This window comes from Aspergillus glaucus (assembly GCF_001890805.1).
Source record: "Aspergillus glaucus CBS 516.65 unplaced genomic scaffold ASPGLscaffold_15, whole genome shotgun sequence".
NCBI classification, from domain to species: Eukaryota; Fungi; Ascomycota; class Eurotiomycetes; order Eurotiales; family Aspergillaceae; genus Aspergillus; species Aspergillus glaucus.
In genome coordinates, this window is record NW_019170467.1 from 456,674 (window position 1) to 481,769 (window position 25,096).

General features: G+C 48.2%; 13 protein-coding genes across 13 annotated transcripts; 8 read left to right on the forward strand and 5 right to left on the reverse strand.

Annotated features, from left to right (window-relative positions):
* Positions 1-73: 73 nt before the first annotated feature.
* On the reverse strand, positions 74-2,166 carry ASPGLDRAFT_130195 (uncharacterized protein; the record flags this gene model as incomplete). Its single annotated transcript, XM_022540947.1, has 3 exons — positions 74-1,294; positions 1,344-2,027; positions 2,110-2,166. The coding sequence occupies 3 exons, from the start codon at positions 2,164-2,166 to the stop codon at positions 74-76; spliced, it is 1,962 nt and encodes a 653-aa protein (XP_022399161.1).
* A 206-nt stretch (positions 2,167-2,372) lies between these two features.
* Positions 2,373-3,394, forward strand: ASPGLDRAFT_49247 (uncharacterized protein). Its single transcript, XM_022547058.1, has one exon. The coding sequence runs from the start codon at positions 2,414-2,416 to the stop codon at positions 3,341-3,343; it is 930 nt and encodes a 309-aa protein (XP_022399162.1). The 5' UTR covers positions 2,373-2,413; the 3' UTR covers positions 3,344-3,394.
* Positions 3,395-3,666: 272 nt separating this feature from the next.
* ASPGLDRAFT_49250 (AP-1 complex subunit sigma) lies at positions 3,667-5,027 on the forward strand. The gene is made up of 5 exons (XM_022547059.1): positions 3,667-3,833; positions 3,900-3,933; positions 4,013-4,130; positions 4,196-4,470; positions 4,754-5,027. Exons 1-5 carry the CDS (start codon positions 3,823-3,825, stop codon positions 4,784-4,786), a joined length of 471 nt encoding a protein of 156 aa, XP_022399163.1. The 5' UTR covers positions 3,667-3,822; the 3' UTR covers positions 4,787-5,027.
* A 174-nt stretch (positions 5,028-5,201) lies between these two features.
* On the forward strand, positions 5,202-6,724 carry ASPGLDRAFT_545772 (RNA polymerase III-inhibiting protein MAF1). The gene is made up of 2 exons (XM_022548088.1): positions 5,202-5,551; positions 5,614-6,724. Exons 1-2 carry the CDS (start codon positions 5,546-5,548, stop codon positions 6,562-6,564), a joined length of 957 nt encoding a protein of 318 aa, XP_022399164.1. The 5' UTR covers positions 5,202-5,545; the 3' UTR covers positions 6,565-6,724.
* A 684-nt stretch (positions 6,725-7,408) lies between these two features.
* ASPGLDRAFT_49254 (phosphotransferase family protein) lies at positions 7,409-8,318 on the forward strand. The gene has a single exon (XM_022547060.1). It carries the CDS (start codon positions 7,542-7,544, stop codon positions 8,283-8,285), a length of 744 nt encoding a protein of 247 aa, XP_022399165.1. The 5' UTR covers positions 7,409-7,541; the 3' UTR covers positions 8,286-8,318.
* Positions 8,319-9,928: 1,610 nt separating this feature from the next.
* Positions 9,929-11,109, forward strand: ASPGLDRAFT_83642 (MARVEL domain-containing protein). The gene is made up of 3 exons (XM_022550225.1): positions 9,929-10,392; positions 10,443-10,709; positions 10,764-11,109. Exons 1-3 carry the CDS (start codon positions 10,351-10,353, stop codon positions 10,980-10,982), a joined length of 528 nt encoding a protein of 175 aa, XP_022399166.1. The 5' UTR covers positions 9,929-10,350; the 3' UTR covers positions 10,983-11,109.
* A 423-nt stretch (positions 11,110-11,532) lies between these two features.
* On the reverse strand, positions 11,533-13,666 carry ASPGLDRAFT_130215 (PPN1 endopolyphosphatase family protein; the record flags this gene model as incomplete). Its single annotated transcript, XM_022540949.1, has 3 exons — positions 11,533-12,296; positions 12,344-13,512; positions 13,560-13,666. 3 exons carry the CDS (start codon positions 13,664-13,666, stop codon positions 11,533-11,535), a joined length of 2,040 nt encoding a protein of 679 aa, XP_022399167.1.
* Positions 13,667-14,075: 409 nt separating this feature from the next.
* Positions 14,076-14,905, reverse strand: ASPGLDRAFT_49261 (uncharacterized protein). Its single transcript, XM_022547061.1, has 2 exons — positions 14,519-14,905; positions 14,076-14,360 (listed from the first exon to the last, which is right to left on the reverse strand). Exon 1 carries the CDS (start codon positions 14,778-14,780, stop codon positions 14,535-14,537), a length of 246 nt encoding a protein of 81 aa, XP_022399168.1. The 5' UTR covers positions 14,781-14,905; the 3' UTR covers positions 14,076-14,360; positions 14,519-14,534.
* Positions 14,906-14,994: 89 nt separating this feature from the next.
* ASPGLDRAFT_83644 (uncharacterized protein) lies at positions 14,995-15,771 on the reverse strand (the record flags this gene model as incomplete). The annotated part of the gene is made up of 3 exons (XM_022550226.1): positions 14,995-15,153; positions 15,203-15,404; positions 15,537-15,771. 3 exons carry the CDS (start codon positions 15,769-15,771, stop codon positions 15,144-15,146), a joined length of 447 nt encoding a protein of 148 aa, XP_022399169.1. The 3' UTR covers positions 14,995-15,143.
* An 808-nt stretch (positions 15,772-16,579) lies between these two features.
* Positions 16,580-18,608, forward strand: ASPGLDRAFT_27312 (uncharacterized protein; the record flags this gene model as incomplete). Its single annotated transcript, XM_022543648.1, has 6 exons — positions 16,580-16,836; positions 16,896-16,979; positions 17,028-17,288; positions 17,349-18,127; positions 18,185-18,293; positions 18,353-18,608. The coding sequence occupies 6 exons, from the start codon at positions 16,580-16,582 to the stop codon at positions 18,606-18,608; spliced, it is 1,746 nt and encodes a 581-aa protein (XP_022399170.1).
* A 252-nt stretch (positions 18,609-18,860) lies between these two features.
* Positions 18,861-21,235, reverse strand: ASPGLDRAFT_545947 (uncharacterized protein). The gene is made up of 5 exons (XM_022548090.1): positions 20,588-21,235; positions 20,301-20,510; positions 19,664-20,251; positions 19,195-19,609; positions 18,861-19,055 (listed from the first exon to the last, which is right to left on the reverse strand). Exons 1-5 carry the CDS (start codon positions 20,894-20,896, stop codon positions 19,033-19,035), a joined length of 1,545 nt encoding a protein of 514 aa, XP_022399171.1. The 5' UTR covers positions 20,897-21,235; the 3' UTR covers positions 18,861-19,032.
* ASPGLDRAFT_545969 (uncharacterized protein) lies at positions 21,018-22,941 on the forward strand. The gene is made up of 3 exons (XM_022548091.1): positions 21,018-21,194; positions 21,249-22,689; positions 22,741-22,941. Exons 1-3 carry the CDS (start codon positions 21,139-21,141, stop codon positions 22,771-22,773), a joined length of 1,530 nt encoding a protein of 509 aa, XP_022399172.1. The 5' UTR covers positions 21,018-21,138; the 3' UTR covers positions 22,774-22,941.
* On the forward strand, positions 22,942-24,925 carry ASPGLDRAFT_545970 (uncharacterized protein). Its single transcript, XM_022548092.1, has 5 exons — positions 22,942-23,215; positions 23,263-23,681; positions 23,729-24,125; positions 24,175-24,596; positions 24,649-24,925. Exons 1-5 carry the CDS (start codon positions 23,110-23,112, stop codon positions 24,802-24,804), a joined length of 1,500 nt encoding a protein of 499 aa, XP_022399173.1. The 5' UTR covers positions 22,942-23,109; the 3' UTR covers positions 24,805-24,925.
* Positions 24,926-25,096: the final 171 nt, after the last annotated feature.

The window sequence follows — 25,096 nt, forward strand, 5'->3', positions numbered from 1 at the left end:
TCGTACCCCACTGATCAATCCGTACCAGCATATAATGCATAATCAAAGAAACACAAGACCACCGAAACAAAGGCTAAATGACAAAAATCTCACCCATACCAACACCCGCACCCTCAGCCCCAGCCCTACTATCCACCAAATCCAATCTCCACCCCTTCCAATCATTGAGCTTCGACTTGATCTCCCTCGCCCATTCCACGCGCTTCCTCCCCTCTTCTTCAGCTTGCGCGTGCGCGAATGCGTCCTCGTCGAAATCGTCGATATTCTCTTCCGAGAGGAGTTCCAGACTTCCTCGTGTAGCAGGGGGATAGACCTGGTTCTGATTACTGGTGCTCGAGGATGCACGGCCACGGTTGTTTCCGCCGCCAGTAAACGCAGCGAGACCGCTTGAAAGGACAGTGGAGAAAGAGGAGTGGCGCTGTTGCTGTTGTTGGGCGATGCTGCGCCGTCGAGCGTGGTCCGGAGCACCACCAACCAAATCAACATCGTCGAAGGCATTGGCGTCTGACTCGTTGGGTGGGGTCAGGCCGTATTGATCTGCTTCGAGTTCTTGCCGTCTCTCCTTCCAGACACCGCGACGGAGCTCGAAGACCTCGCCTTCGAGCTCGCGAATGCGGCGCTCCAGATGGGCACGGCCTTCGTTCTCGAGTTCATCTAGGGCTTCGTCGTCGGCTCCGCCGCTGGAGTCGCGTTTGCTGCTAGACTCTTGTTGTTCTTTTAGGCGAAGGTTGAGAGACTCTTGCTCTTCCTTCAAGCGGAGGTTTTCGTTTTCGACGCTGGCTAATTTCTTTTTCAGAACGGCTGCTTCTTTCTCGGTCTTCTCGCCCTCTTGAAGGCGGGTCTGGTGCCGCGATTCAGACTCTCTGTGGAGGTTTCCGAGTGCTTCAAGTTTCTTCTCAAGTGTCTCGTTCTTCTTCTCTGCTTCAATCTTTTCTTGCTTCAATTGTTCAATCTCCCGCTCCAAGTTCTTGATCAGGGTCTCTGTAGATGTCTTCTCGACACCTTCCTTGACTGCCTTTTCAGAAGCCCGAGTGAGAGCTTGCTTAGTGTCGGCAAGTTCGCGCTGTGTTTCCTCAAGAGCCGATTCGCTAGTTGAGACCCTTTGCTCTAATGCGTTGATTTGGGTCTCGTTGGCACGAAGGTTGGAAATTTCCAACTCCATCGCTTCGATCGTGGCAGACTTTGATTCTAGTTGTTGTACTAGGTCGGATGGTGGAGACTCAGGTGCATTGTTGCGATGGGACTTTGACTGCAGATGTGAGTTCTGTCGTTGAAGAGAAGCAATTTCCTCTTTCTGTGCGTACGTCAATATATGAGCCTGTAGGGAATCGCGAAGAACTCACCAATACATCAATCTCTGCGACCTTTTGCTCCGCGTTCTCCAACTTATCCTTCAATTCCGCCATATCAGCAGTAGTTTCTTGGAGGTCTTCCAGCTGCTCCTCAGTCTTCCGCCACCGCCCAGTGGCTTCCTCAAGCTCTTTCTCTAGCCGCTTGTTATCCTTCTCCAGCTCCCCAATCTGTGTAGACTGTTTCCGGTAAACCTCCTGAACCGAATCCCCATCAGCGTTCAAGGGAGGTAACGACGGCGACCTCATCGTAGACGGAGAAGGGGAAACACTGCCCTGAGAGACGGAGGTTTTGCGGAATGATGAAGACCGCATCTTCGACTGAATTGATAGTGATGGCTGGCGGCCATGAGGACGCGGGGCGTCTAGTCTTGAAGAGTCGATTTCTGACGGGAGGGCCGTGGGGGCTTCGGGCATAGGTTCGGTTGGGGATCCTTCGCGTTCGGAAGGTTGCTCCGGCTCAGTGGGTTTCTCTTCCTCCTTCTGTTCTTCTCCTCCCTCCTCTGGCTTCTTCTCTGCGGGTTCGGGGGTGGCAGCTGCTTCATCTTGCTTCTCTTCCGGTGCGGGCATTTCCTCCGCAGGAGTGGCCGAGTCTTTGGGGGATTCCGAGTCCTTGGGAGCGTCTGGACCGGCGGACTTCTTGTTGGCTTTCTTCTTTTGTTTCTGCAATTGGGCCACCTGTTCGGAAAGCGTGGATTAGTATAATGTTAACCATCTCCGCATTATAAGCGGGTTTTAGACCGGAGTGCGTAATGCTTACCCTCTTTTTGGCGGCGGCTAGCTTCTCAGCCTTGACGCGCTCTTCTTCGTCAGCCATGATGCAGTACAGGCCGTGGTATAGAGCCAGTTAAAGGGAACCGTTTGTCTGTATTACGGAGGTAGGAGGTACTTGTAGTAGTTGCTATTTTACGTCGTGACACTAGAGCGGCGAGGTATTCACGCACGGACCACGTGACAACATCCGAATATCGGGCAGAACAAAGCGGTATGCTCACCGCCCTTGCTGTAAACACAACCCCACGCATTTCTACTTACGGAGTACTAACCCTCCATATCTACATAGGATGCCGCTTCAAAACCTCCCGGTTGAGATCATTTGCAAAATCCTTCACGTCGTAGGAAGCTATGAACTCAGAAAACAAAAGACTGTCTGCAAGTGGTGGTATACACTTGCAGAACCTATTCTACTGGAGACTGTTATCCTCACTGCCACTCGGCTTACACAAATGACTGAGCAAAGGCATGCAAAACTCAGGGTCTGGGTAAAGTCGCTCATAGTTGATATGTGTCGCTTCGAACACTGGCCTGGTGAGAAGGGCAATGGGGCATTAGATGATATTCTGATGCTTCAATACTGTCGCCTTTCATCCTTCAGTTTCCGAGCACATATTGAACATGCAGGAGTGCCTCTAGCCCCTCGCATTAATTACCTCTCGAAGTGGTCTCCGGCTAGATTTTTAGATGCTCCTTGGCTTTCCAAGCTCTCAGGGCTGGAGATCGACACCTGCGGCTCTGAATTCAAGAACGGAATACATGTCTGTCCTAAGCTGGCGCTCAAGATTCCCCGTCTGCAATATGTACGGCTGCGAATGCTCAGAGTCTGTCCTGAGATCTTTGACCTGCAGTACCAAGATAGTGCCCGGCCCTCAAAAATCAAAAGTATCATCATCAAAGTCAGCTTCAAGGAAATGGACCGATTCACTGCAGGATTTAGCACCCATTGCACCGAGTCAAAGGGGGGAAGGGTACTATACAATGACATGGTCAGGACAGCTACCGAGATGGCTAAGCAAACACAGAGCCTTAAAGTGCTGAATATCTTGATCCACAATTTCCCTAAAGAGATGGTGGTTAAGGATTGCATCGCTGGGACCAAGATGCTTATTTCTGACGAACGCGATTGGGACTGGTCCGATAAGGGTTGGGAGTGTCCAGACAACGAGGTTCTAGCCAGGGATTTGAGTGATAGTGATATAGAAGGGCATGCTCTTTGATCTTCGAGCTACCAAGAGACAGAGTGCGTATTGGATGTCTGAATAGTGAACAAGTCCCTTTTCGCCATGATAGTGGTCAAGAGTCATGGTAACCGACCGGATGACTTCTTGTTTTGAAGCATCCTCATCATTCATTTCCTCGGTACTGGCTTGCCTATTCCTGCTTAGTTTCTATCTCCGTGGTCGTCGATATAAGGGTCGCCGCCGGCCAAGACTGAGAACCCCAGACCGTAGCAATTTCTAATGCAGAATACAGAGTAAAATCCTTAACTTAATTTTCAATGAGAATAATTGTAAAGAATGCCAGTGTAAGCATCTGACAGCGACAGTAGTGTTGCTGACCGCAGCGGGGCCACCAAACAGAGGCCCGCAAATAATTTCTTCGGAGAGCCTCAGCGATTTCGTAGCTGTCCACAACAACCCCGTCGGAGCCCCTCTACCCTTTTCTCGTCAATTCTCACCAACCAACACAAAACACTATGGCTATCCAGTGAGAAACCACTTCCATCTACTATGCGAACCTACGAATATATACTGACGAGCCCAATCTTGCCAGTTACTTGATTCTCCTGTCGAGACAGGGCAAAGTGGTTAGTCTCGTGGCCCACCCACCTGTCGGATTCTGCTGGAGAAGCTCTTTTGGACTAACAGCAAACTCTTCCTTTACAGCGTCTTGCCAAATGGTTTACCACTCTGTCCCCGAAGGAAAAGGCCAAGATCATCAAGGATGTGACCCAGCTTGTGCTCTCGCGCCGGACGCGGATGTGCAACTTCCTTGAGTACAAAGGTATATCACGGCCACTTTCTCAGTCTTTGAAATCACCTCTAACCACTGGTTTGTTTCTTGTGCAGACTCCAAGGTCGTCTACCGTCGTTATGCCTCCCTCTTCTTCATCGCCGGATGCGGCTCGACCGACAACGAGTTGATCACCCTCGAGACCGTTCACCGATACGTCGAACAAATGGACAAGTACTACGGCAACGTCTGCGAGCTCGATATCATCTTCAACTTCCAAAAGGCATATTTTATTTTGGACGAACTCCTGCTGGCGGGAGAGATGCAGGAAAGCAGCAAGAAGAATGTTCTGCGGTGCATAAGTCAACAGGACAGCTTGGAAGACATGGAGGTGAGTTCGTCGCCTTGATGTTATGTCCCTCGTTGCCCGCACATGCACGAGGACAAACTGGCAAAGTACCTGTCAGACCTGCCTTGCAGCTTGAGTGTTTTTTTGGCCTGTCCGTCCAGTGTTCTCGTTCTCCCCCTGACCTGGCCTCATCCCCGATACTCCCCTGCTGCTACCCCAATACCTACAGCCACACGTCCCCCTCTCCCCCATAACACCTATTCCACTGCCAATCTGCCCGCCGGAGCATACGTGTCAACATGAGCTAATACCACTGGTCCCTCAGGTTGAGGAGGACGTGGTTACGAAGATCATGTAGAGGCTTTTGATTGTTCATATTCAGCGGCTTCTGTGTTTTGCGCTTGTTTGATTTGATTTCTGTTTCCGGTTTGCAGACTGTATACTGCCATTGGGGCACGGGCTACATAGGCGTTGTCTTCTACTTCTACTACTATTTGTGATTTCAGACTAATTAATACGACATTGACTACCAACTCAGGATCCCGAGGAAGTGATCGCCAACCTTTCCAAAGCCGGATTCTAAACACAGCCGGACCCAAGATTGAGAGAAAGCCCAAAAGGCCGTGATATCTCCCCTTTCCGGACCGTGAAGTCGGCGCATGATATCACTGGCTGAGCGCGGCGCCACGTGACCGACACCCCCTCGGCCGCAACGCGCAACCATTCAGTCAGTCTATCCATCAAGTACCTGCCATATCTCTCATCTTTCTGAGCATCTCATCTTCATTCACCATTCTTGTTCATCTGTGATGGGTGTCTTTGCAGAAACCAACTGTTAGGCACCTTTGTTTACCCCCATCCCTGTAACTTGCCCCATACCCCGGTCGCCCCGATCGGCTACGTTTCAAGTGGACAACAAACCGCCAGCTTGACCGACTATTTACATAGTACGAAGGATCGCTCTGTTATATCGATTGAAAATCTTCCGCTATCTCGATTCTGCCTTTGTTCCTTTGACGGCAGAACGCGTCTGTTTTAGATTCTCACTGAGGATCTGCTTATCTGACATCATCACACCTGTTATCAGCATTTGCGACATTGACCGCAACTCTCAACGATGAAGGTACGGACATTGCGCATGAAATATATATGCTTGCCTGTGGCGCTAACACACTGCTTGTATAGTACATCCCTCTTCCCGAGTTTGAGGACATCACAAGTTCCCTCACCTTCGATACCGCGGACTGCAATATAACCGGAGGATGCGATCTTTACATAACGAAGGCTGCTCGAGCCGATCGCAAACTATACAGGAACATTGAACAGTCCCTCGAAGCACAATACGAATCCGTTCTCCGTCTCTCCGCCTCTCTGTCTCCTCCTCACGCATCGGACGCCGCGTCTTCTCTTAACCTCTCCCGCTCCAGTCCGTTCGGCCCGCTTAGCGACCATGGGAGCCGCAGGACATTTGCCTACCTGATCGCAACCCTCAACGCGAGCCATCCCGATTATGACTTTTCTCATGTTCTGCGCCCATCAGATTTCCATCGGGAGCGGAATTTGAAGAAAGTCATGAACACGATCGACACTACTCTGTTCAACCTGCGCCCGCGTGAGAACATGGATCTGACGCCTCCATCGCCAGCTACGTTATCTGGATCATACAGCACGAGTGCCCCTTCTACATGGGGGCCAAGGATGTGGAGGATTATCGACGAGCACATGTCGCTGAAGGAGTGCTCGATTTACACCTACACCCCCGAGGAGGACCCATCGGGCGCAGATGACGGAGCGATCTGGAGTCTCCACTACTTCTTCTTTAACCCGCTCCGGAAGCGCGTGTGTTATCTCTATTTCCGTGCAATCCCTATCTTGAGCCACACGCCCACCGACACCGAAGGCTTTGTTGCTACCCCAACGGGCAAACGCACATTCGAGGATGGCTACCTGACGCCAGACCTGAGTTCCAGCAAGCGGGCTCGCTACTGGTTGGGCGACGTTGCCGATATGGTTGGGCACACAAGTGACAGTGACTACGACCAGTACGTCCTTAGCGACGAGGAATCCCGTTCAAGGTCCAGGAAGGGTGTGGTCCGGGCAATGAGTGAAGAGATTGCCGATTCGATGGAAGTCTGAGCACGTTTCCTTACTATAATTAGCTATTCTTTGTTGTTGACTCTTTCCACTTACTTTTCGTCGTTTTGTTGTTGGGCTCTGCTGTTATGTTGGTTCGTGGCGTTCACTGATTGATTCGTGCATTCAACCTGCATCTTGAGAGTTCCGGGGCGTTGGCAGAGGTCTTATCGTGCCCCCTATATTGTTTTGTTCTTCTTTTTTCTTGTTGATACGCATTGATGCCCCTGTTATATTGTTATTTTCTAATGCCTTGATGAGGATGCGCTGTGTATACGAGGACACGGCGTGGCGTACGAGGGAACGTGCTGGCGACGTTGACGATGCTTTCGATTCTGTGTAACTTTTTACTCTTTGATTTTGATATCAATCACTATTCTACTCCTCATATCTTCGTAACTGCATTGTCAGGTCAACCTACGTGCTTGTATACATGATGTCAATGTATGACACGCATCCTTGTCGGTCTTTCTTTTTTGTCGTCTAGTCTTGTAGAAAATCTTTGCCAGTATCCAACAACAGTCATAGCTTCCTCGGGTGTTACTGCCATAGAATGAAATGACCCTAATATCAAACTACCTATCCTCTCTCTGTTCTCGTCTCTATTTCCTACATCCTAATCCTCCTCGAATGACCACAATACCCCTGTACACTACACCATCAAGCATATGCGTCTCGATCCTGTCCATGAGCGAGGCGTCTATATACGAATGGGATAGAGACAAACTGGACAAGTCATTCACTTTGAGGCTGGTTTCCTGACTCGGAAGAGTTGCTGTGGAAATTGGCCTTCAGAAGGGTGATATATGCTGTATAGAGAGTTGATTGAACGATGAATGGTGTCACACTGTCTGGCAGTATGCATATAATACAGACTATTTATTACTGCATATCCGGGGTGAGTCACTTTCCTTGTCTATAAATTCCTTTGAACCGCCCACCTTCCTTTTTGTGCTTGATTTCCCAGGCTTTTATCAAACATGGCTCCTGTCAACCAGAATTGGACTTCCTTCCAAGACATCGACCCTGAAAGTGACCATGCAAGAAGAATACGAACAGTCCTTCAAAAAGCAAATTTCAATTACCTCTCCTTCAAAGTCGTAGAGATCCGTAAACAAGAGGAACCGCAGCTCCGGGACACACCGACCTGCTTTGCCGATACCACGAAATTCACATCTGGATATTGTAATCTGGTGGTTGCATTGACCTTTTCGGATTCGGTTCAATGGGTTGCGAGGATCAGGTTACCCCAGGATCCTCTTGAAGACCCAGATATGTCTATTTCGATGTTGAGTGAGACATCCACCATGAACGTGATCCGCGCCAAAACATCAATCCCCGTCCCTCGTGTTTTCGGGTACTCCGAGAACATGAAAGATGACTTCGGGTACCCCTATGTCTTGATGGAAGCCCTTCCCGGAAACATCTTAGACAGAGGCATGGCTCTCTCAATACCCGATGCTCACGAGGGGAAGTTCACAGCTCAGCTAGCAGCCTCCATCCACGAACTGAGTACAATCCGCAGCAACCAGATCGGCCGCATCTTATACACGACTGATCCTGACCAGCTTGAAGTGTTGCCATTTCCCATCATGTGCTATCAGTCTCCCATCGGTCCCCTATCCACATCGCTGGATTATTTCTATCGCCTTCGCAAAGATCAAACAAAGGCGATTCTCAACGGCCATAGAGACTTTCTCCATCAAGCCGGCGAGAAAGAGTAGGGAGCGGTTGCTTGGTTTCTAGAGAAGTCGTTAGTCTCGATAGTCACTGAGGAATATATTAACGGGCCATTTCCATTGTGCCATATGGAATTTTCATCATGGGAATGTACTCTTTGATGATAAGTACAATACCACAGGCATCCTGGACTGGAGTAACGCGCAAAATGTTCATATTGAGCGGTTTGCCATGATCCCTGAATTCATAGTTCCCCGGGCAGCTGAAGAGACAGCCAAGAAGGCAATAGTTGAGTTCCGGGATATGTTTATTGCTGCGTTGGAGAAGATTGAAAGGGCAGCGACGGAAACAGAAAAAGAAAAAGAAAAAAAAGGGACGCCGTTGCACTGTCTCTCTTCGCATCGCTACGGTCCGAGCTTGTCTGTCGATGCACTTATCGTTATCCGTGGAGAGCTATTTTTGATGCCCAGTTTGTTCTTCCTCTTCTGTACGGTGAGGATGCTAGGTGGGAGGATTTTCAGAAGTATCATGATGGTTGTTGTGCGTAGTTTACTGTGGGGATTGGTATTCGGAAGGATGTCTGTGTCCTTGTTTACTCTTCTTCCACAATAGGGGAATAGGATTGTTAGTTCCACTAAGCCTCAAAATAGAGAGCTGCTGTAGGGCAGGGACTTTATCAACAGGGTCAGAATCCAGACACCAACATCATCAAATACAAGCCTTGCCGATTAATAGTGAATGCAATCAGCGTCACAGATGATCCAAATTTCCAACAACAAACTCAATACCAATGCCCAATTCGTAAAATTGGATGGTGTGAAGATTCAATCAACGTCGTTAGTGGCTAACCTTGGAATGGTCATGATGCAGAGAAACGACACATCACGAAAAGTTCAGTTTGGCATCTGATTGTTTAGGTTGGAGCATCGCCAAAGTGACTTGTGCTTGAAATCCCAGCACTCTGGGAAACCTAGAAATGCAAGCTGAAACGGAGATTTAGGACGACCAATACCGGTAGTACATCTCATAGACGTTGAACATTGTGATTTAGGAAACGTCCTTTCTCGATGCTCTTCTGTATGGACATCCGACAGGATACATCTCCTCGAGGGCCTTCAGCGTGCCGAACACCAATATCGTTTGCGATGGCGAGTATAGCGGAACTGCAAGTAAAATCTAAACACTAATTCAATCTCCTAAGACAAGGCTCACTTGAAATTCACGATGGCAAAGCTTTACCAGTCAAAGCCGGTCATCGACCGAGATCCAACGTTGGTCTCGCGAAAAGCATAACATGCGCTTACTTACGACTAAGGTAACGCGTATTTCGAAAAATCAGACTCGAAAAGCCCTGTCCGTACCTGACAATCAAGGGGAAGAACCGGACCGATGCAAGTCGTGGATGGTGGTGATTCAGGATGATTCGGACATTGAAGGTATGCGATTACCTGAAAGAGACGGATACACCCATGTCCAAGACAGCACCGGATCCCACGGGGAGCTTTTTAAGTGGAAATAACAGAGTCAGGCTATTGCGGGTCTTGAATAAGCTTTGGCTGAGGATGCGATGTTGTAGCTCTTGTCCGTGACGACATGGAGGCTTCAGAGCGGATGGCGACGGAAGCATTCAACCCGGCCGAATAGAGAATATTCAGAAGATATTCTAGATTAGATGACTGAGACTATGCACATAGGGATGCATTAACACTGCAAAGAATGTGAAGCAATACGAGATCTACCCCTCCATACTGATCAGCAAGTATGCCGATCCGACAGCGATTGAACTCTCGGAGCAGAATCCTTTGATACCCACGTTCCCAATTCGTCAAGACTCGATTCTTTGCTCGAAAAGTAAGCCAATGGTGATTTCATCCAGAGCCAGCATCGTCTGCCAGTCGACACATGACGTAGCAGAGTTTGCATATCGTCATCGTCGCATCGCCGGGCATTCCGAACATAAAAAGTCGCCCTGTCTTCCCAATGCCTAGATCACTTCGATCGGATTGAACCTCCGCTGAGCTGTCTGCTATTTCATTGTAATCCTCTCGTTGCCCTCTTTTACTTCTTTTCACATCTCAGAAAGACAGCGTGACAGCAAAGAGAATCATCATGGCCATTGGAGGAATTCAGATGGGCCTTCGGGCCTGGCAGGTATGCTCACTTAACTTCTCAATCTCGTATGCAAAACTAATACACGGCAGTTCATATGGACTCTGCTGGTCATGGCCCTCATCGGTAACATGATCAACCAGGCCTTCTCCGGCAACCCCGCGACAGTAAACTACGCCATGTTCACCTCTGCATTCTCCATGTTCACCCTTTTCTACCTCGTCCCGGCATCCTTCAACACGGACTGGTCGGGCCACCCCATCATCCTGATCGTCCTGGACACCCTCAACGCCATTTTCTTCCTTACCTCTGGTATCGCCTTGGCTGCCAGACTGGAGTGCCACGACTGTTCCAACGATGTACGTTTCCCACCACATAAATTCACAAATGAAAATGTGATACTAATCTTGCAGGAATACACCCTCAACAACGAAGTCACCAACGGCGCCGAAGGCCGCACGAAGCGTTGCCGCGAGGCTCAGGCTTCCGTGGCATTCCTCTGGTTTGCCTGGGCTGGGTATACCGCCTCTATGATCCTTTCTTTCATCCAGTGGCGCCAGTCTGGTGGTTCTCGCCAGCGTCCCCGTACTGGTCCTTCTCGTCCCAGCCGTCCCAGCATGGCCCAGGTCTAGGTTTGTTTTCTCGAGGGATGTGAAAAGTGGAGAGTTGGGGCTAATATGGATGTGCAGATCGATGTGCGACAAAGCGTCTAGTCGATGTTGGGTGAAACGTGAAAAAGGAAAACGGTCGAAACGAACGCTATGATTCTCGAGAAAACAAGGACAAGGACAACGACCGCCATTGGACGTCTAATGCATAATGAATACCTCGATATCGACGATAATCTTCACGGGACGATTAGCACTACTTAATCTGGCGTATATGCCTATATCAACTAATAAAATATCTTGGGGGGAGGGGATGAAGTTAGTGGTGGAATGGTTGGATAGGTGGAAATGGGATCTAAAATAATACCTTTTGTTTAATGCCTATGGTGTACGGAGCAGACTTGATTTAATGTGTTTGTACTTGTATTCTGGGTACTTGATTAATTTAATTCTTTCGTCAGGAATGCACATGTCTATCTCTAGTCCTGATCGTAGTCTATACTTTACATGCAATCATGCCATTAATTATATACAGGATGACCTTAGGGCCAAACAATCCCTAGCCATCCAATCTCTATACCTTAAACTCACTCTGAACAGACCCATACCCCTGAGCACACACCCTCCCCAACGCATTACTCCCACTCCGCATATAACAAATCTTCGCCAACTGACACTCTTCACTGTCACACGCCGGACTCTTAACACTCCTCTTCCCCTGCAGCTCATTAAACCAGCTTACGAGACTCAAGTCCTTCTCCATGCCTTCTGTCACGCGATGCCAAAACGTCGCGTTCAGGGGTGCATTTGCGTCCCAGTTCGCGGCGGGGCCGTAGGTCTCACGGGTTGAGTATTCGAGGCGGAAGGTTGGTCCTGTTGTGTGCAGGGAGGTGTATTCGGAGACGTTACTGAAGAAGGTGTAGGCATTGTAAACGTTGAAGTCGCCGGTGTCTACTTCGTAGAGGCGGAAGGCGCTGTTTAGGTTTGTGAGGGGTGTGATGCTTGGTCCGATCCAGCCGGTTGTTAGTGCTGTTTGGCTGTTTTGAATGGTGCCGTTGTTGGCGTAGTAGACCATGAATTCGTCCTCGTGGTTGTGGCCGAAGAAGACATTTGCAATGACGTGTGGTGAGTAGCGGTCGATGATTTGGTAGAAGAGGTTGCTTGGGTTGGGGAAGGCGTTGCCGCCATCCCAGCCGCTGGGGACGTGACCTACTACCCAAACGCGCTCGTTGTTGTCTTCTGCGTGTTGGAGTTCGGTGATCATCCAGGCGAAAACGCCAGAATTGTCGGGGTTGGTTGTGTTGATGAAGTTTAGGTAGTTACTTTTGTACCAGAAGTCTGTGCCGTTAGTATTGAATTGAGATGTATAAAGTGGGTTTGCTTACCAGAGTTGAATGCAATGATGCGAAGACCATAGTGCGTCTTGATGGAATAACCGCCGTACTGTGTCCGTGCTTCTTCTGCTGCCTTTGCGTCGATCCATCCTTCATGTTGCCATAATCCTGCAACATGCTCGAAGTTCCAACTCTGTTGCTCTCCAAGACGTCCCGGGAGACTGTGCGGTGAGTCAATATTGGACGGAGCGGTGTCGTGGTTCCCCAAGACTGGGAAGACGGGTCCCGCAAGGTACTTTTTCAACATGTCGAAGATGCTGGTCTCTGTGTACTCGACGTATTTCTGGGACAACTGGTTCTCGGGCTCGTGGGAGACCAGGTCACCCGTATATAATGTCCAAGCGAGAGAGCTGCCATTCGTCGTTCCGGTCAAAGGGCCAATTGATTCCAAAGCCGCCAGCGCCAGGTCGTATGGTGTGTCGCACTTGTATGCGCCATATGCGGACGCGGGCAAGAGAACTTGATCCTCGAATTGAGCGTTGTATTCATTCTCACGACAGCACATTCCGGACGAACAGTTCGCTTCGGCGCCCACCGCATACCGTGGATCCAAGTGGATATCCGACAGGTGCAACACCTTGACTCGTTCGCCGCTGGGCTTGGGCACACTCGCATTCGCTGGCTTAGGCTTGGGAAAGAGATTCGTCGTATCCAGTGGACTAGCCTTTGGTTTCTCGCAGGAAGAGGGGCTGAAAAAGTTACAGATATAGTCGCCATCGAGCCCCTCGACATCTGCATACGCCAGCACCTGCGTCCAGGTAGCTCCAAAGATCGACGCAGCAAAATTACTCTCACAGCTATCATTCGACTTGAACTGGTATTCTTGACATAGTGAAACCATAGCATCTGGTACCCAATTCGGCGCATATAGAGCGGCCGGCTTGGCTGCTGCCAAGGCATTTTTGCATTTGGCGCAGTTGTCCTCTGTGGCGTCTGACTGAAGAATTTTCGGGACATTGACCTTTATTTCGTCAACTAACGCAAGCTTCTGAGTATAAGACAAGTTCTTGAGTGGCTCTGGGAAATAGATTGGATCCGACTTGTCGTCTGGTATCGTATCTGGATGTGTAAGGTTGTGAGGAAATGTGATGTTCAGAACAGGATCATGGATCATTGGTTGGGGTTGCCGAGTTGGCTTTGCAGGTGAATAATAGTATGCCCTGGATTCAGTTAGTTATACAGTTCGTTAATGGCTTGAAATACTTACGAAAAAGCAGAGGTCGGGAATCCAGCCGACGCGACGAAAGAAGATACACCCGGAAGGGATAACGGTACATTAGAGACTGGAGTCGGAAGTGACCAGGAAGCAGCCATGGCGGTTTGTGGCTTCATAATAGACAGGGGAGTTCAATTCTCTTCTGGCGTTGAATCTTTCCCTGCTGCGGTTGATATACCGATTCGGAAGGAGGTGGGTCAACAACCGTGATAAGAGCAATAACTGGTGAACACAGGGCGCATGAGGGTTGGATATATACCAATTGCACTCCTCTTATCGATACAGTCGTCTATTTAATATTCAATGGGAGTGGCTGTCAATTTAGAGCTCTGAGTCTGACAGATATTCTCCTGGCTGCCGATCACGGGATTTCCCGATCAGGAGAGTGGCGCACGTGCTCTTAATATAAGCATTGAATGGATATCGTTGCTTCTTCCGGGATTTTCAGGGGTACATTTTATCTTTTTTCTTCAAGTTTAATCAGGATGTTACCCTGGGGTAGTTATGTGTCTTTTGAAAACAAATGGATATGTAACTATATTTTCGCAAGGTTACACTTGGCCCTGAAAACCCCGCGGGATATATATATTTATCCCGAACCCTAGTATTCCGGCCGCCACGATTCGCTCTCCTAACGCGATCCGATGTACTACCGAGTTGGCATAGCGATAGTGATTCCGATACCAGCGCTTCTCTGCCCATTGCGCCAGAGGGAGGACCAGAGACCGGCCTTTGCGACTTACAATATCGCTGGCCACAGGGTACGGAGAGCGGCCATTGGTTATACTTCCTCTTTTCGCGATGATCTCAGTTACCACTCAAGAAGAATTGAGAAAGACCCAGGTTTTAGAACCGAGATGTATAGTCGCCATTTCACCGTAGTCTCTGAGGGCTAGTTGCTGATTCCATGCCAGAACAAAGTAAGAAGAAAATTGATTTTCAATACTTACGAACTTATGATCCACATCATCTCGAGCTTGCCCCCAGCTGGAGTAAGTTCCCTATAATAGGATACCCCGAGGGTCCAGGGGGGAAGCGATACTTTCTCCGATTTTTGCCTCGTTTCTTGTGCGGTGGCTTAATTTGTTCGCGTAGCCAGAAAAGAACAATGAAGACAATCAACAACCGGAGACCGATAATGGAAATTCGTGGATAACCTTCGTTGACGCGTTCCCACGCATCGGACAAGGATTCAATAGCGGTGGATGCCATGCTATGGACTTGAAATAAGCAAATGCTAAAGAAAAAGGGGATGCTCATCTTGATGTCTTTTATGTAGAATGAGTGAAAATGTATGCCAGTGTGGATGGTTTCGGGATGCCATCCGACATCGCCGGGATGGTCCCGTAGGAAGAACAATAGACCGGAAACGTAGCGAACAGAATCGCATGCAAACTTTGGATAGAATTTGAATATTGAAAGCTATCTTAGTAATGATATTTTTACAGTCAGAATTGGGAGCGTTTCATATGTTTCTAAGTTGCATATAATCATTTTGCCCTGATACCTCTTCCACTAAACTCTTGCTTATTCCAAAGTCACCAATCTTCACCCATACCGGATCCATTCTCACCACTAGTATATTCTATCCATGACAAGTTAGACATAATTCAGACCTTCACTGGAGAGCGTACCTGAGGCTTGATATCTCGGTGGGTGATCCCATCTCGTGCAACTTGCCTAGCCCCTCCAGCAATTTCTCACACATATCTCGAGCCATTACCTCGGAAACAGGAGTTTCAAAGCATTGGGAAACGTCGCCGAGTGGACAATACTCCATCGCGAAAGAAACATAATCCTGGGTCAGGAACCATCCGAAGAACTGGACAAAGAAGGCTTTTTTCTACATAGCAATCATGAGTATCGGTAATGAGCTGAAAAATAACAATTCTCTTTGATAGTCCGATCATACCTCTGTGACTTGTCTCATGACCTGAAGCTCCCTCAGGTTCATGGCCTAGTGCTCACTCTGGTCGCTCTTGAAATCTCTCCAATGCACCTGCTTGATGGCCCGCAGTTCGCCAAATTGAGACTCTTCCAGATATACATGTTGAGCAAGGGCATGTCTCCGTTCCCATATCTTCGTGACGGTTCCATGCTCCCGCCATCGGCCCTCGGTGGGCGCGCGGAGAATTTCGTGATTTCGGTCACCCAGGACGGACACGTTCAGTTTGTATCGCTGCACTATATCCTCGTCTTCCATTTCGTAAAACAATGGAGAGAAGAAATTCTAGATAATAGTTGAGTAACTCCGTCAATGGAAAAGAGGTACTTTCTACAGAATACAGCCTCATTGATCGGGTGACTAACTGCAGGCCAAGCTCAGCCTCGTCGAACCGCGTCAACAACACGCTGTTCCTACTCCCAAAATCGCTCTTGTTGAAGCTGTATTAAAAAATGTGTTTATCTTCTGGTATATCCCGTATAATTCATCACCGTGGATCCTGGAAGCTTGGGGCTTGCAGTGTTTAGAGCTTTGGATTTGTGCATCAAGTGAGCAGACCAGAAATGCCCAATGTCTGCTCGAAATATCACAATTTTCCTTCTTTTTTATGATGAGAAATTCAGAGAAATGATTGGAGCTCATACCCATGTTATTAGCATCAGACTGGCTTAAAGAGAGCCAACTATAGAGCAGTGAGAATGAGGCGAAGTCCTCTATCACGTGTCCTGCGAAGCTGAGGCTCTTGAGTGGCCGCGTAGACACAGCCTCGTGAATCTCGCTTCTTTCCTCTTCGTTATGGGGCGCAATTAATGCGTACTGTTGTAACGGACACCAATATATCGTCTAAAAATGTCGATAATATCAAGATGGATAACGATGTTGACCGGAAGGGGAACCAGAAGACGACAACCGGATTCCGAGGCCATATCGCACGAACATGTGCAACATGAATGGGAGGAACAAAATGAAATTGAACATTCAACGTTGGCCATATTACTCTGCTATTATTTGAATTTTTGCTAACCCCTCTTTAAACAGCGAGGAGTATCATTACCACTTTACAAGAATGAGCCAGCGCCAAATCCAGATTGGTGTCGACGAGTTCACGGCCAAGTATAATCTCTATGACATACGTGATTTTTTGAGGAAAGGTGCATTGCTATCTCAGGGCCCTGATAGGTTCTGGCTTGTTGAGGGCTTGAACCAAGATGAGATTATGGCTCTGAGCGTCGAAGCGCTGGAGAAACGGCGCTGGCTCTACGGCCGTCAGGACATTTTCCACACTATGACTCTTTTATCCTACTATCTAGGTGGGACTGTCATGTAAGTAGCTGGTGGTAGCCTCCCCCCGGGTTTGGATATCACACTAACTGGTTCTTAAGTGCACAAGCCGAATTCACGATGGGCTTGAATACAGCTTATGAAGATTTCATTTCACTGCCGGAATGGCTAAGCATTAGCAAATAGTGAGTACTCAGTCATCTACTTGACTTATATACCAACCATTGCAATAGTACTTCATTTTTCGTCATAATTGGGTATTGGTTATCGGGGCTATTGAACAGGAATTCCGGGCGCCGAGGCGCTATCATGACTTCTGCGATTTTTAATATCGTAGGCTCCGTTGCAGGCGCCGGTGAAAGCTGGCAATGGTCATTGGTCAGTCAACTAATAAGTGGTATTGCCATGGGCACATTGGTCTGCTCCCTACCCATCTACGGAGCCGAGATTAGTACTGCTCGTTCTCGCGGTCGTGCGGTATCATGGATGCAGTTGTAAGTAGCTGTTTGGATTTGAAGCTTTGTGCAGCCAACATTTTACTGACAAGGTTGAAGGATCACACAGATGACCATGATACTCATGACCGGGCTAATTTTTTTGGTTGGGTTAGCAGTTGGATCAACAACAACAACAACATCGGATCCAACATCAAACATGATCCTCATGAAAAGAGTGTGTTCTGCTACCAGTTTCATAGCTTCCTGTTTGCTATTTGCTTGCATGGGGGCATCAGCTGAATCTCCTCACTGGCTGGTACTCAGAGGCGAGATGCACCGAGCATACATGTCTCTCTGTCGGCTCCGAAAAACGGAGCTACAAGCTGGACGCGATTTATACATGATATACATCCAAACTATACCCGAACAGCGAAATCATGGGAAAACAGGCTTTACTACCAGGTTTCATCAAGTTGTCACGCTACCGAAAATAAGACGTGCGTTCCTGTCATGCATTGTCATTAGCGTCTATATATCGATCGCCACTATGCAAATGACACCCTACCAGGATGTGCAGCGCATTATTCAATCAAGTTTATTCCCGCCTATTCTGATGCTTCTAGGCATCATTTTTTTCATAATCCTCCAATTCAGTCTTAAGCTGTTTGCTGCACACGCAATCGAGGCGTATGGACGACGTGGGCTGCTTATGAGGGCAATGCCGCATATCATTTGGCCATTAATGCTATTGGAAGTCGGCAGAGCATTGCTAAGTCCCCAGGGTTATTATATCGTTAAAACATTATTTCAGGGATCAACAGTCATTCTTTTTATGTCCTTTGCTACTTATGTACCGCTCACATATGCTTCCGAGGCTTTTCCTTTGAGCCACCGCGGTAAGTGCTACTTTTCTCTTCTCCCTTTTCTCGTAAAAGTGTGGCTTACATTAGCAGAAATTGGCATGGCTATGACCGTGTCGACTGTGCAAGCAAGTAGCTTTCTTGCTGAATTAATGAGTTCTTCATCATGGAAATCTGTGTTCCTCCGTCCTTCTGTAATGGGGTGAGTGCTGTGGCCTCTCTTAAAAGCTTGGAGACATGCTAATGCTGACTTGCTACTAGATCGCTCTTAGTTTTGATCTTCTTTCTGACATACTTGCTTATGAGAGAAACCAGCCAATATCCGCTGGAAGAGATGCATACCGTCTTTGAAGCTTCAACGAGGAACTTGGCATCGTACCGTCTTTTTGTGGAGCTTCCATACAAGTTCAAGCGCTATATCCTTAGAAAGGACGTGACTCTTGAGCCTTTTGAGGAATCCAAATACAATGTTGGGATGATCACACTGGGCGATACTGGCACCTCGTCTCCGCCGTGATCGGTATTTAGGACACAAAGGTTGAGTTGCTGAACGGCAAAGGACCATACATTTGTGTTTCTCAGCAAGTCGGCTAATCATGGCTTCCAATTTGAATGTTTACGATCATATTTCGATATTAGAATGCATTGCTATATTGAACGAATCTGAATGTATCTATATGTAGAAAGAACAGTCATGAAGTTCTGTACTGTTCCTTGACGATGATAAAACACGAACTCGAATCACCCCCCGAACGGCCACGGGAGTTCCCTCCAAAACTGCACCCATTGTAATCGCCTCTCCATTCCAGAAGAACCAATCTCACGACTTGCACCGCTGCCAACCAGATAATGCATAATGTCTCGTTTGTTGCATTTTGCCGCCTCATATAACGGGCTGCGCTTGTTCTTGTCTTTCTGATCAATATCGGCTCCCGCCTCCACTAGCCTTTTGATGAACGCCAATGTCAATTTATCAGAGGCAATAGCTTTATGCAGCGGCGTCCGTCCACATCTATCCTGTGCGTTTGGACTAGCATTATAATCCAGAAGGAGTCTAGCCTTTTCTTCCAAGTCGAGACTGATCGCATACTGCAATGGTGTATACCCATTTCGGCCCTTGATTTCTGTGGATGCTCCGTTACTTAGGAGTAACTCCATTGCTTCCGTCGTGCGGAACCTAAGAATTGCTAGGTGCAGCGTAGTATCGCCATCCGCGTTTTGAGCATCGACATCGGCTCGTTGCTTGAGCAGTGATTGTAGCTTTGAAATGTCACCATCGTAAGTGGCTAGGTGCAAGGCTGTTTCTTGGTGTGGTCTGGTTTTCAATTGCACGTTTGCCCCGTAGGTGATTATGAGATCCATGCCTCTTGTTGAGCCTCGCTCTGCTGCGTTGTGTAGAGCTGTATGTCCATCTCGTAACTGGTTTGGGTTGGCTCCGGACTCTAGTAACGATCGTATTCTTCCTATGTCTGCACCTGCATCCTTCATCATAAGCCACAGCTCCGAAGACTGATAGTTCTAATAGAGTTTTTTAGTATGAAGTATACTCATGGGGAAAGGACCTGATCTTACCATTTCATCGTCAAAGTTGGCACGACTGGGCTGAGGTTGAATATAAAGTGGCGCGTTTCCATTGATGTTGATGGATGGTGTGACATGTTCCGGCTGTTTTCCTAATCTTATTGCCTCGCGGCTCGTCCCTTCCAAGCTATCAACTTCTAATAGTTCACTTTCCTCCATAATCTCCCAATCAGAAACGAGGTCCTTTGAAGCCTGCGGTCGTTTATGAGGATGAAGAGCCATGAGATTATTGATAAACTGTCTACCAGACCGGGACACTCCTCGATCAGTAAGTGATGCTTCGGGGAATTCAATACGGCCCAAGCAATAGTCACGGAGCATTGCGACCGTCTGGAATGGGGTCGTCTTCGTGAGAACGTAATAGAGGAAACACCCCAAGGACCATATGTCAACAGCACATGTGTAGCTCGAGTCTTCTTTGTCGTCATCTAGTAGTTGATGGACTTCCGGGGCTTTATATCCTTCTGTTCCAGCGGGAGTTCTTAGGTCGGTTCTGTTTTCGCCTTCCATGACGCGCTTGCTGATTCCGAAGTCACCAATTTTAACCCATATTGGGTCCCTTTGCACCACTAGTATGTTCTATCGAGACAGGTCAGATGAGCAAGAAATAACAACCTGAAGAACATACCTGAGGCTTAATATCCCGATGCGTAATCCCCATCTCGTGCAGTTTACCTAGTCCCTCCAGCAATTGCCCACAGATATTACGAGTCATCACTTCGGGAACCGGGTCTTGGAAGCATTGAGAAACGTCACCGAGGGGGCAATATTCCATAGCGAAAAAGATATAATCAGGGGTCGAAAACCACCCGAAGAACTGAACAAAGAAGGCTTTTTCCTAGGGTACAATCGAGAATGTCAGTGCTCGTTCAAAGCCATAAATATCTCTATTCTGACCTGATCGTTTGGTCATACCTCTGTGACTCTTCCCATGACCTGAAGTTCCCTCAGGTCCCTCTTGACATCTCTCCAATGCACCTGCTTGATAGCTCGCAGTTCACCAAATTGTGACTCTTCCAGGTATACGTGTTGAGCGAGAGCATGTTTCTGCTGCCATATCTTCGTGACAGTTTTATGCTCCTGAGACTGGTCGCTGGAGGGAGCATGGAGGATCTCGCGATTTCGGTCTCCCAGGACGGACACGTTCAGTTTGTATCGCTGTACCAAATCTCCTAGGACGGACACGTCCAGGTTGTATCGCTTCACTAACTCGTCTTCTTCCATTTCGTAGAATATTGGGGGCAATAGCAAATGATAGTGGAGAGTAAATTGTGTTAATGGGAGAAGAGGTACTTTCAAGAGCCTCGATGGTCAGATGACTGTATGGCCAATCTCAGCCTCGTCCGACCGCGTCAACAATGCAGCAGCCACTCTTCTGAATCTTGAACTCAGTTTGCTTCGTTATTACTCAAACTATAGGGGAAAATTTGAGTTTATTTTGAAGATTCCTTGTGTCGGCCATCGCCATGGATCCTGGAAGCTTGGGACTTGCGGTCTTCAGTGCTTTGGATCTGTGCATTCAGTGAGCATACCATAGGATCCCCGAATATTGTTCAGTTGGCTGACTCAGTAGCAGATATGGGGGCGAGATCATTAAGATATGCCGAGAATATCGAAAATTCGAGGAGGAAATTGACGAGATTGTACTTGTGGTGGAAGGGTTATGGGTGAAGACTGAAGTCCAGCTCGATTCTCTTAGAGTCCTTTGGAACACACTCCATGGAACCCTTCAACCACATTACTTTGATGCCTTACAAAGACTTGAAAAGAAGACTTTTGCCGCCGTTCAGACTATCCGGCACGTCAAAGAGTTAGCAGCACCGGATGCCAGTGCGCTCCGGAAGGTCAAGGCGATATATATCAAGAGACATCTCAAACAAACCGTCGCAGATTTGGAAGATTGGCAAAGACGATTTGATCCATCGTGGTACCTGATTACACGTATCGCTAACCCTGTCATCGACAAGCAACTGAAAGATGATTTACCAAGCCACAATCCTTCAACAATCCGACTGAAACGGATGAGGGAGGCAATCAAAGAAGTCTCATCAATTGGGAACTCCCACGCCGGCTCAATATTTATGGATATGTCTCATATAGTAGGACCCGCGCACAAAATCCCCGGGACTAACACGACCATGGTGAGTTACGGTAATGTTGCGCGTACGGTGTTACTGGACCGCACAGATTATGGCCCCCTCACTGAAACAATGACAGCCAAAACATATGTTCGTGATCTGGCGAGGCTTCTGTTGAACGTGGAACCGATGACATTTGGTCTTTTGAAATGCGAGGGTGTGATTGAACTACCTAACAAGGTTGATAAAAGTCAATTCCAGTTTATCCTCGAAGTACCAAAAGGACTTTCATCACCAAGGACGCTCCGGGGTATCTTGGCGGAAGCTCCTCGGTGTTCTCTTAACCATCGTATCCAGCTAGCCAAGCAGTTGGCTCGCTCAGTCATGTTTGTTCATACATCAGGATTTGTCCACAAAAATATCCGCCCGGAGACCATTCTAGTTTTTGCAGACGGTTCGAGCCGCCTTGGCCCGTCGTTCCTCAGTGGCTTTGAGAGGATCCGGCCATCAGAGGCAGCAACAGAGAAGTCAGGGGATCTGGTGTGGCAAAAGAACCTTTATCGGCATCCGACGCGGCAAGGCCTCTGGCCCGAAGATTACTACAACATGCAGCATGATATTTACAGTCTCGGGGTGTGCTTACTGGAGCTCGCACTGTGGCGCTCTTTCGTACAGTACGATGGTGATACTGCCATTCCGTGTTCCGAACTTGACATAACAGCCGCGATTTCGGATAAGGACCCGCGTCGAGGTGCATTTGCCATCAAGAAATTACTAGTGGCTATGGCCGAAGAGTGTCTCCCCAATTCGATGGGTGACAGATACACTGGCTTGACAGTGGCTTGCTTAACTTGCCTCGACAGTGGGGAAAGCAATACGTTTGGCCCCGACGTGAAGGATCAAGATGGTATTATCGTTGGTGTTCGATATATCGAAAAGGTGGGTCGTCCGGCGCCTTATTTCCGCGGATATCGGCTGACGAATTCTTAGGTTTTACTACAAATAGAAGAGATTTGTATTTGAGGAGCACTACCACAGGGGTTTCTCTGAGTCATTATGCACTGTCAACCGTTTCTCGCGGGATTTTTTCTCCAGATATGCCATTCCACCCTAGGCTACAAAATTTGCATTTGCTCCAGGAATAGTTCAGCCTTATAGGGCTGAGTGGGTCGCTGGCATTTAGCTCCACATAGACTGACCTGTGGGTCAAAGCGGATTGTGTATTTATAAGGGAGTGCAGTCTACCATTCTGGCAACAATGGCCAATTCATTTGCAAAAGCATCCTTTTTAGGAACATTCTTCGTTCTATTACTGCCATACAGTCATGGTCAAGCCTTTTAGCACTACTAGAAGTCCTCATGGCGATAATGGAGGGACAGCGGAACTCTCACCCCCTGGCCAGGAGAATTAGCTTCAAATTACTCTGTGCAGCGCTCTGCTTTGGACTCTCCGGCATCTCAAGAGGTAAGTTATAATATTCTCAGAGAGCTTTACAACTTACTAAGAAGCAGGACTTGACGAGGGCCTCATCGCAACGACTGTCGCCGAGCCATCCTTTATCAATGAATTTGACCTTCGAGCGAGTTCCCTCGGCTCCTCCGAGCAAGCTGATCGACTCTCGAATATTACGTCCATGGTCCACATCGGCAGTATCCCCGGTGCCTTGATTGCGTTTGTCCTTTGCGAACGAATCGGGATGCTCTGGTCTATGCGTCAGCTGTGTGTCTTGTGGCTAGCGGGTGTGGTTATTGTGATCACCGCCGGTGAAAGTCTTGGTCAGATATATGGTGGAAGGTTTGTGATGGGACTTGGAATTGGGCAGGCTGGTATCGTGGCTCCGACATATCTAGCAGAGATTGCTCCTCGTAATGAGAGAGGGTTCTTGGTCTGTCTGTTTGGTATGTCAGAATACATCGGGATAATGATAGGGGTAAGTTTGGCTCTAGGGGCTTCAGGTTTATTTACTGACGGATATAGTACTTCTCCGCATGGGGCGCTTCATTGCATATACCCAACAGCAGCGCGAAACAGTGGATTATTCCCCAGAGCATACAGATAATCGTTGCCGGTATCCTGCTTCTACTGTCATTTCTATGTGAAGAAAGTCCTCGGTATCTGTGCAAAGTCGGACATGACGAAAGGGCAAGAGCATCGCTGGAAAGGCTATGGGGTCTGCCTGGAGAACACAGGTTGATCTCGTCGGAAATGGATGGTATCCAGCGTCAGCTGCACGTTGAACAGGAGCAATCAAATGGTCAAACTTGGCTCAGTGCTCTGCGCGAATTGTTTCTCGTAGCAGCTAACCAAAAGCGACTACTTTTTGTCATCTCAGAGCAACTTATGAGCCAGTGGTCCGGAGCAAATTCGATTACCAGTGAGTCTATCCCCTATCATCGCATGATACTGGTATTAACAAACGGCAGCATATGCTCCTGAATTATTCGCCCTGTTTGGCTTGACGGGCCAGTCTAAAAAGCTATTCACGACCGCAATACTGGGAGCCGTCAAGCTGGTTGCTTCTCTCCTTTGTGCTATCTTCTTGATCGACCGCATCGGACGCAGGCGATCCTTAGTCTCCGGCATCCTCATCCAGCAAGTTTCCATGCTGTACATTGCCATTTATCTCACGGTGGAGTCATTCTCCGCCGATGCGGAGTCACCTTCCATGAAACGAGCAGCCATTGGAGCAATCATCTTTATCTATTTTACAGGCGTGGGCTGGGCCATGGGATTTAACGCAATCCAATACCTGATTAACGCCGAGGTCTTTCCGCTGCGTGTTCGAGCCATCGGGACCAGTCTTTTGATGTGCTTTCACTACGTCAATCGGTATGGTTTATCTAAGGTACGCATACTCCGCTCCTTACCATATGCTGATCAAAATACTGACCAAATAGGCTGTTCCGTCTATGTTACTTGAAGATGCGCTTCAGCCGAAAGGGACGTTTTGGTTCTTTTCGGCTCTGACCTTCCTGGGTCTTTTGTGGACATTGCTGTTCCTGCCGGAGACGGCAGGGCGGAACCTGGAAGAAACGAACGAGCTGTTTACGTGAATTGATGCTAGAACTAGTACAATTACCGGAAGTTCGGTGATGACTACCCCTTTGGAACTGTTCTGTGGGGTTCCGACGGGGCCGAGAGAGTTTGTTGTGGGAGATCTTCTCTCAACACCCGACGGAGTCAAATTTATAACGGAAATACGGATATAAGCTGTGGGTGGGTGGGATAGTAAATGGATACGTTGCCATATGTCTGGGATCTTTAGCTTGTATAGGATATTACGTCGGGAAGCAATTATACTAGAATATCGTGATGTTGGGATTGATATTCTGCATGTGTTATCGA

Excerpts from the sequence above, each read along its gene's own strand:
- ASPGLDRAFT_49247 (XM_022547058.1), top strand. The coding sequence starts at position 2,414 with ATGCCGCTTCAAAACCTCCCGGTTGAGATCATTTGCAAAATCCTTCAC.
- ASPGLDRAFT_49250 (XM_022547059.1), top strand. Across the intron at positions 4,131-4,195 it reads CAACTTCCTTGAGTACAAAG|ACTCCAAGGTCGTCTACCGT; the intron begins GTATATCACGGC and ends TTTCTTGTGCAG. Across the intron at positions 4,471-4,753 it reads ACAGCTTGGAAGACATGGAG|GTTGAGGAGGACGTGGTTAC; the intron begins GTGAGTTCGTCG and ends CTGGTCCCTCAG.
- ASPGLDRAFT_49254 (XM_022547060.1), top strand. The coding sequence starts at position 7,542 with ATGGCTCCTGTCAACCAGAATTGGACTTCCTTCCAAGACATCGACCCT.
- ASPGLDRAFT_83642 (XM_022550225.1), top strand. The coding sequence starts at position 10,351 with ATGGCCATTGGAGGAATTCAGATGGGCCTTCGGGCCTGGCAG. Across the intron at positions 10,393-10,442 it reads TGGGCCTTCGGGCCTGGCAG|TTCATATGGACTCTGCTGGT; the intron begins GTATGCTCACTT and ends AATACACGGCAG. Across the intron at positions 10,710-10,763 it reads GCCACGACTGTTCCAACGAT|GAATACACCCTCAACAACGA; the intron begins GTACGTTTCCCA and ends CTAATCTTGCAG.
- ASPGLDRAFT_49261 (XM_022547061.1), bottom strand. The coding sequence starts at position 14,780 with ATGGCATCCACCGCTATTGAATCCTTGTCCGATGCGTGGGAACGCGTC.
- ASPGLDRAFT_545947 (XM_022548090.1), bottom strand. The coding sequence starts at position 20,896 with ATGGAAGAAGACGAGTTAGTGAAGCGATACAACCTGGACGTGTCCGTC. Across the intron at positions 20,511-20,587 it reads TCATGGGAAGAGTCACAGAG|GAAAAAGCCTTCTTTGTTCA; the intron begins GTATGACCAAAC and ends ATTGTACCCTAG. Across the intron at positions 20,252-20,300 it reads ATCGGGATATTAAGCCTCAG|AACATACTAGTGGTGCAAAG; the intron begins GTATGTTCTTCA and ends CTGTCTCGATAG.
- ASPGLDRAFT_545969 (XM_022548091.1), top strand. The coding sequence starts at position 21,139 with ATGGATCCTGGAAGCTTGGGACTTGCGGTCTTCAGTGCTTTGGATCTG. Across the intron at positions 21,195-21,248 it reads GCTTTGGATCTGTGCATTCA|ATATGGGGGCGAGATCATTA; the intron begins GTGAGCATACCA and ends ACTCAGTAGCAG. Across the intron at positions 22,690-22,740 it reads GTGTTCGATATATCGAAAAG|GTTTTACTACAAATAGAAGA; the intron begins GTGGGTCGTCCG and ends ACGAATTCTTAG.
- ASPGLDRAFT_545970 (XM_022548092.1), top strand. The coding sequence starts at position 23,110 with ATGGCGATAATGGAGGGACAGCGGAACTCTCACCCCCTGGCCAGGAGA. Across the intron at positions 23,682-23,728 it reads ACATCGGGATAATGATAGGG|TACTTCTCCGCATGGGGCGC; the intron begins GTAAGTTTGGCT and ends TGACGGATATAG. Across the intron at positions 24,597-24,648 it reads ATCGGTATGGTTTATCTAAG|GCTGTTCCGTCTATGTTACT; the intron begins GTACGCATACTC and ends CTGACCAAATAG.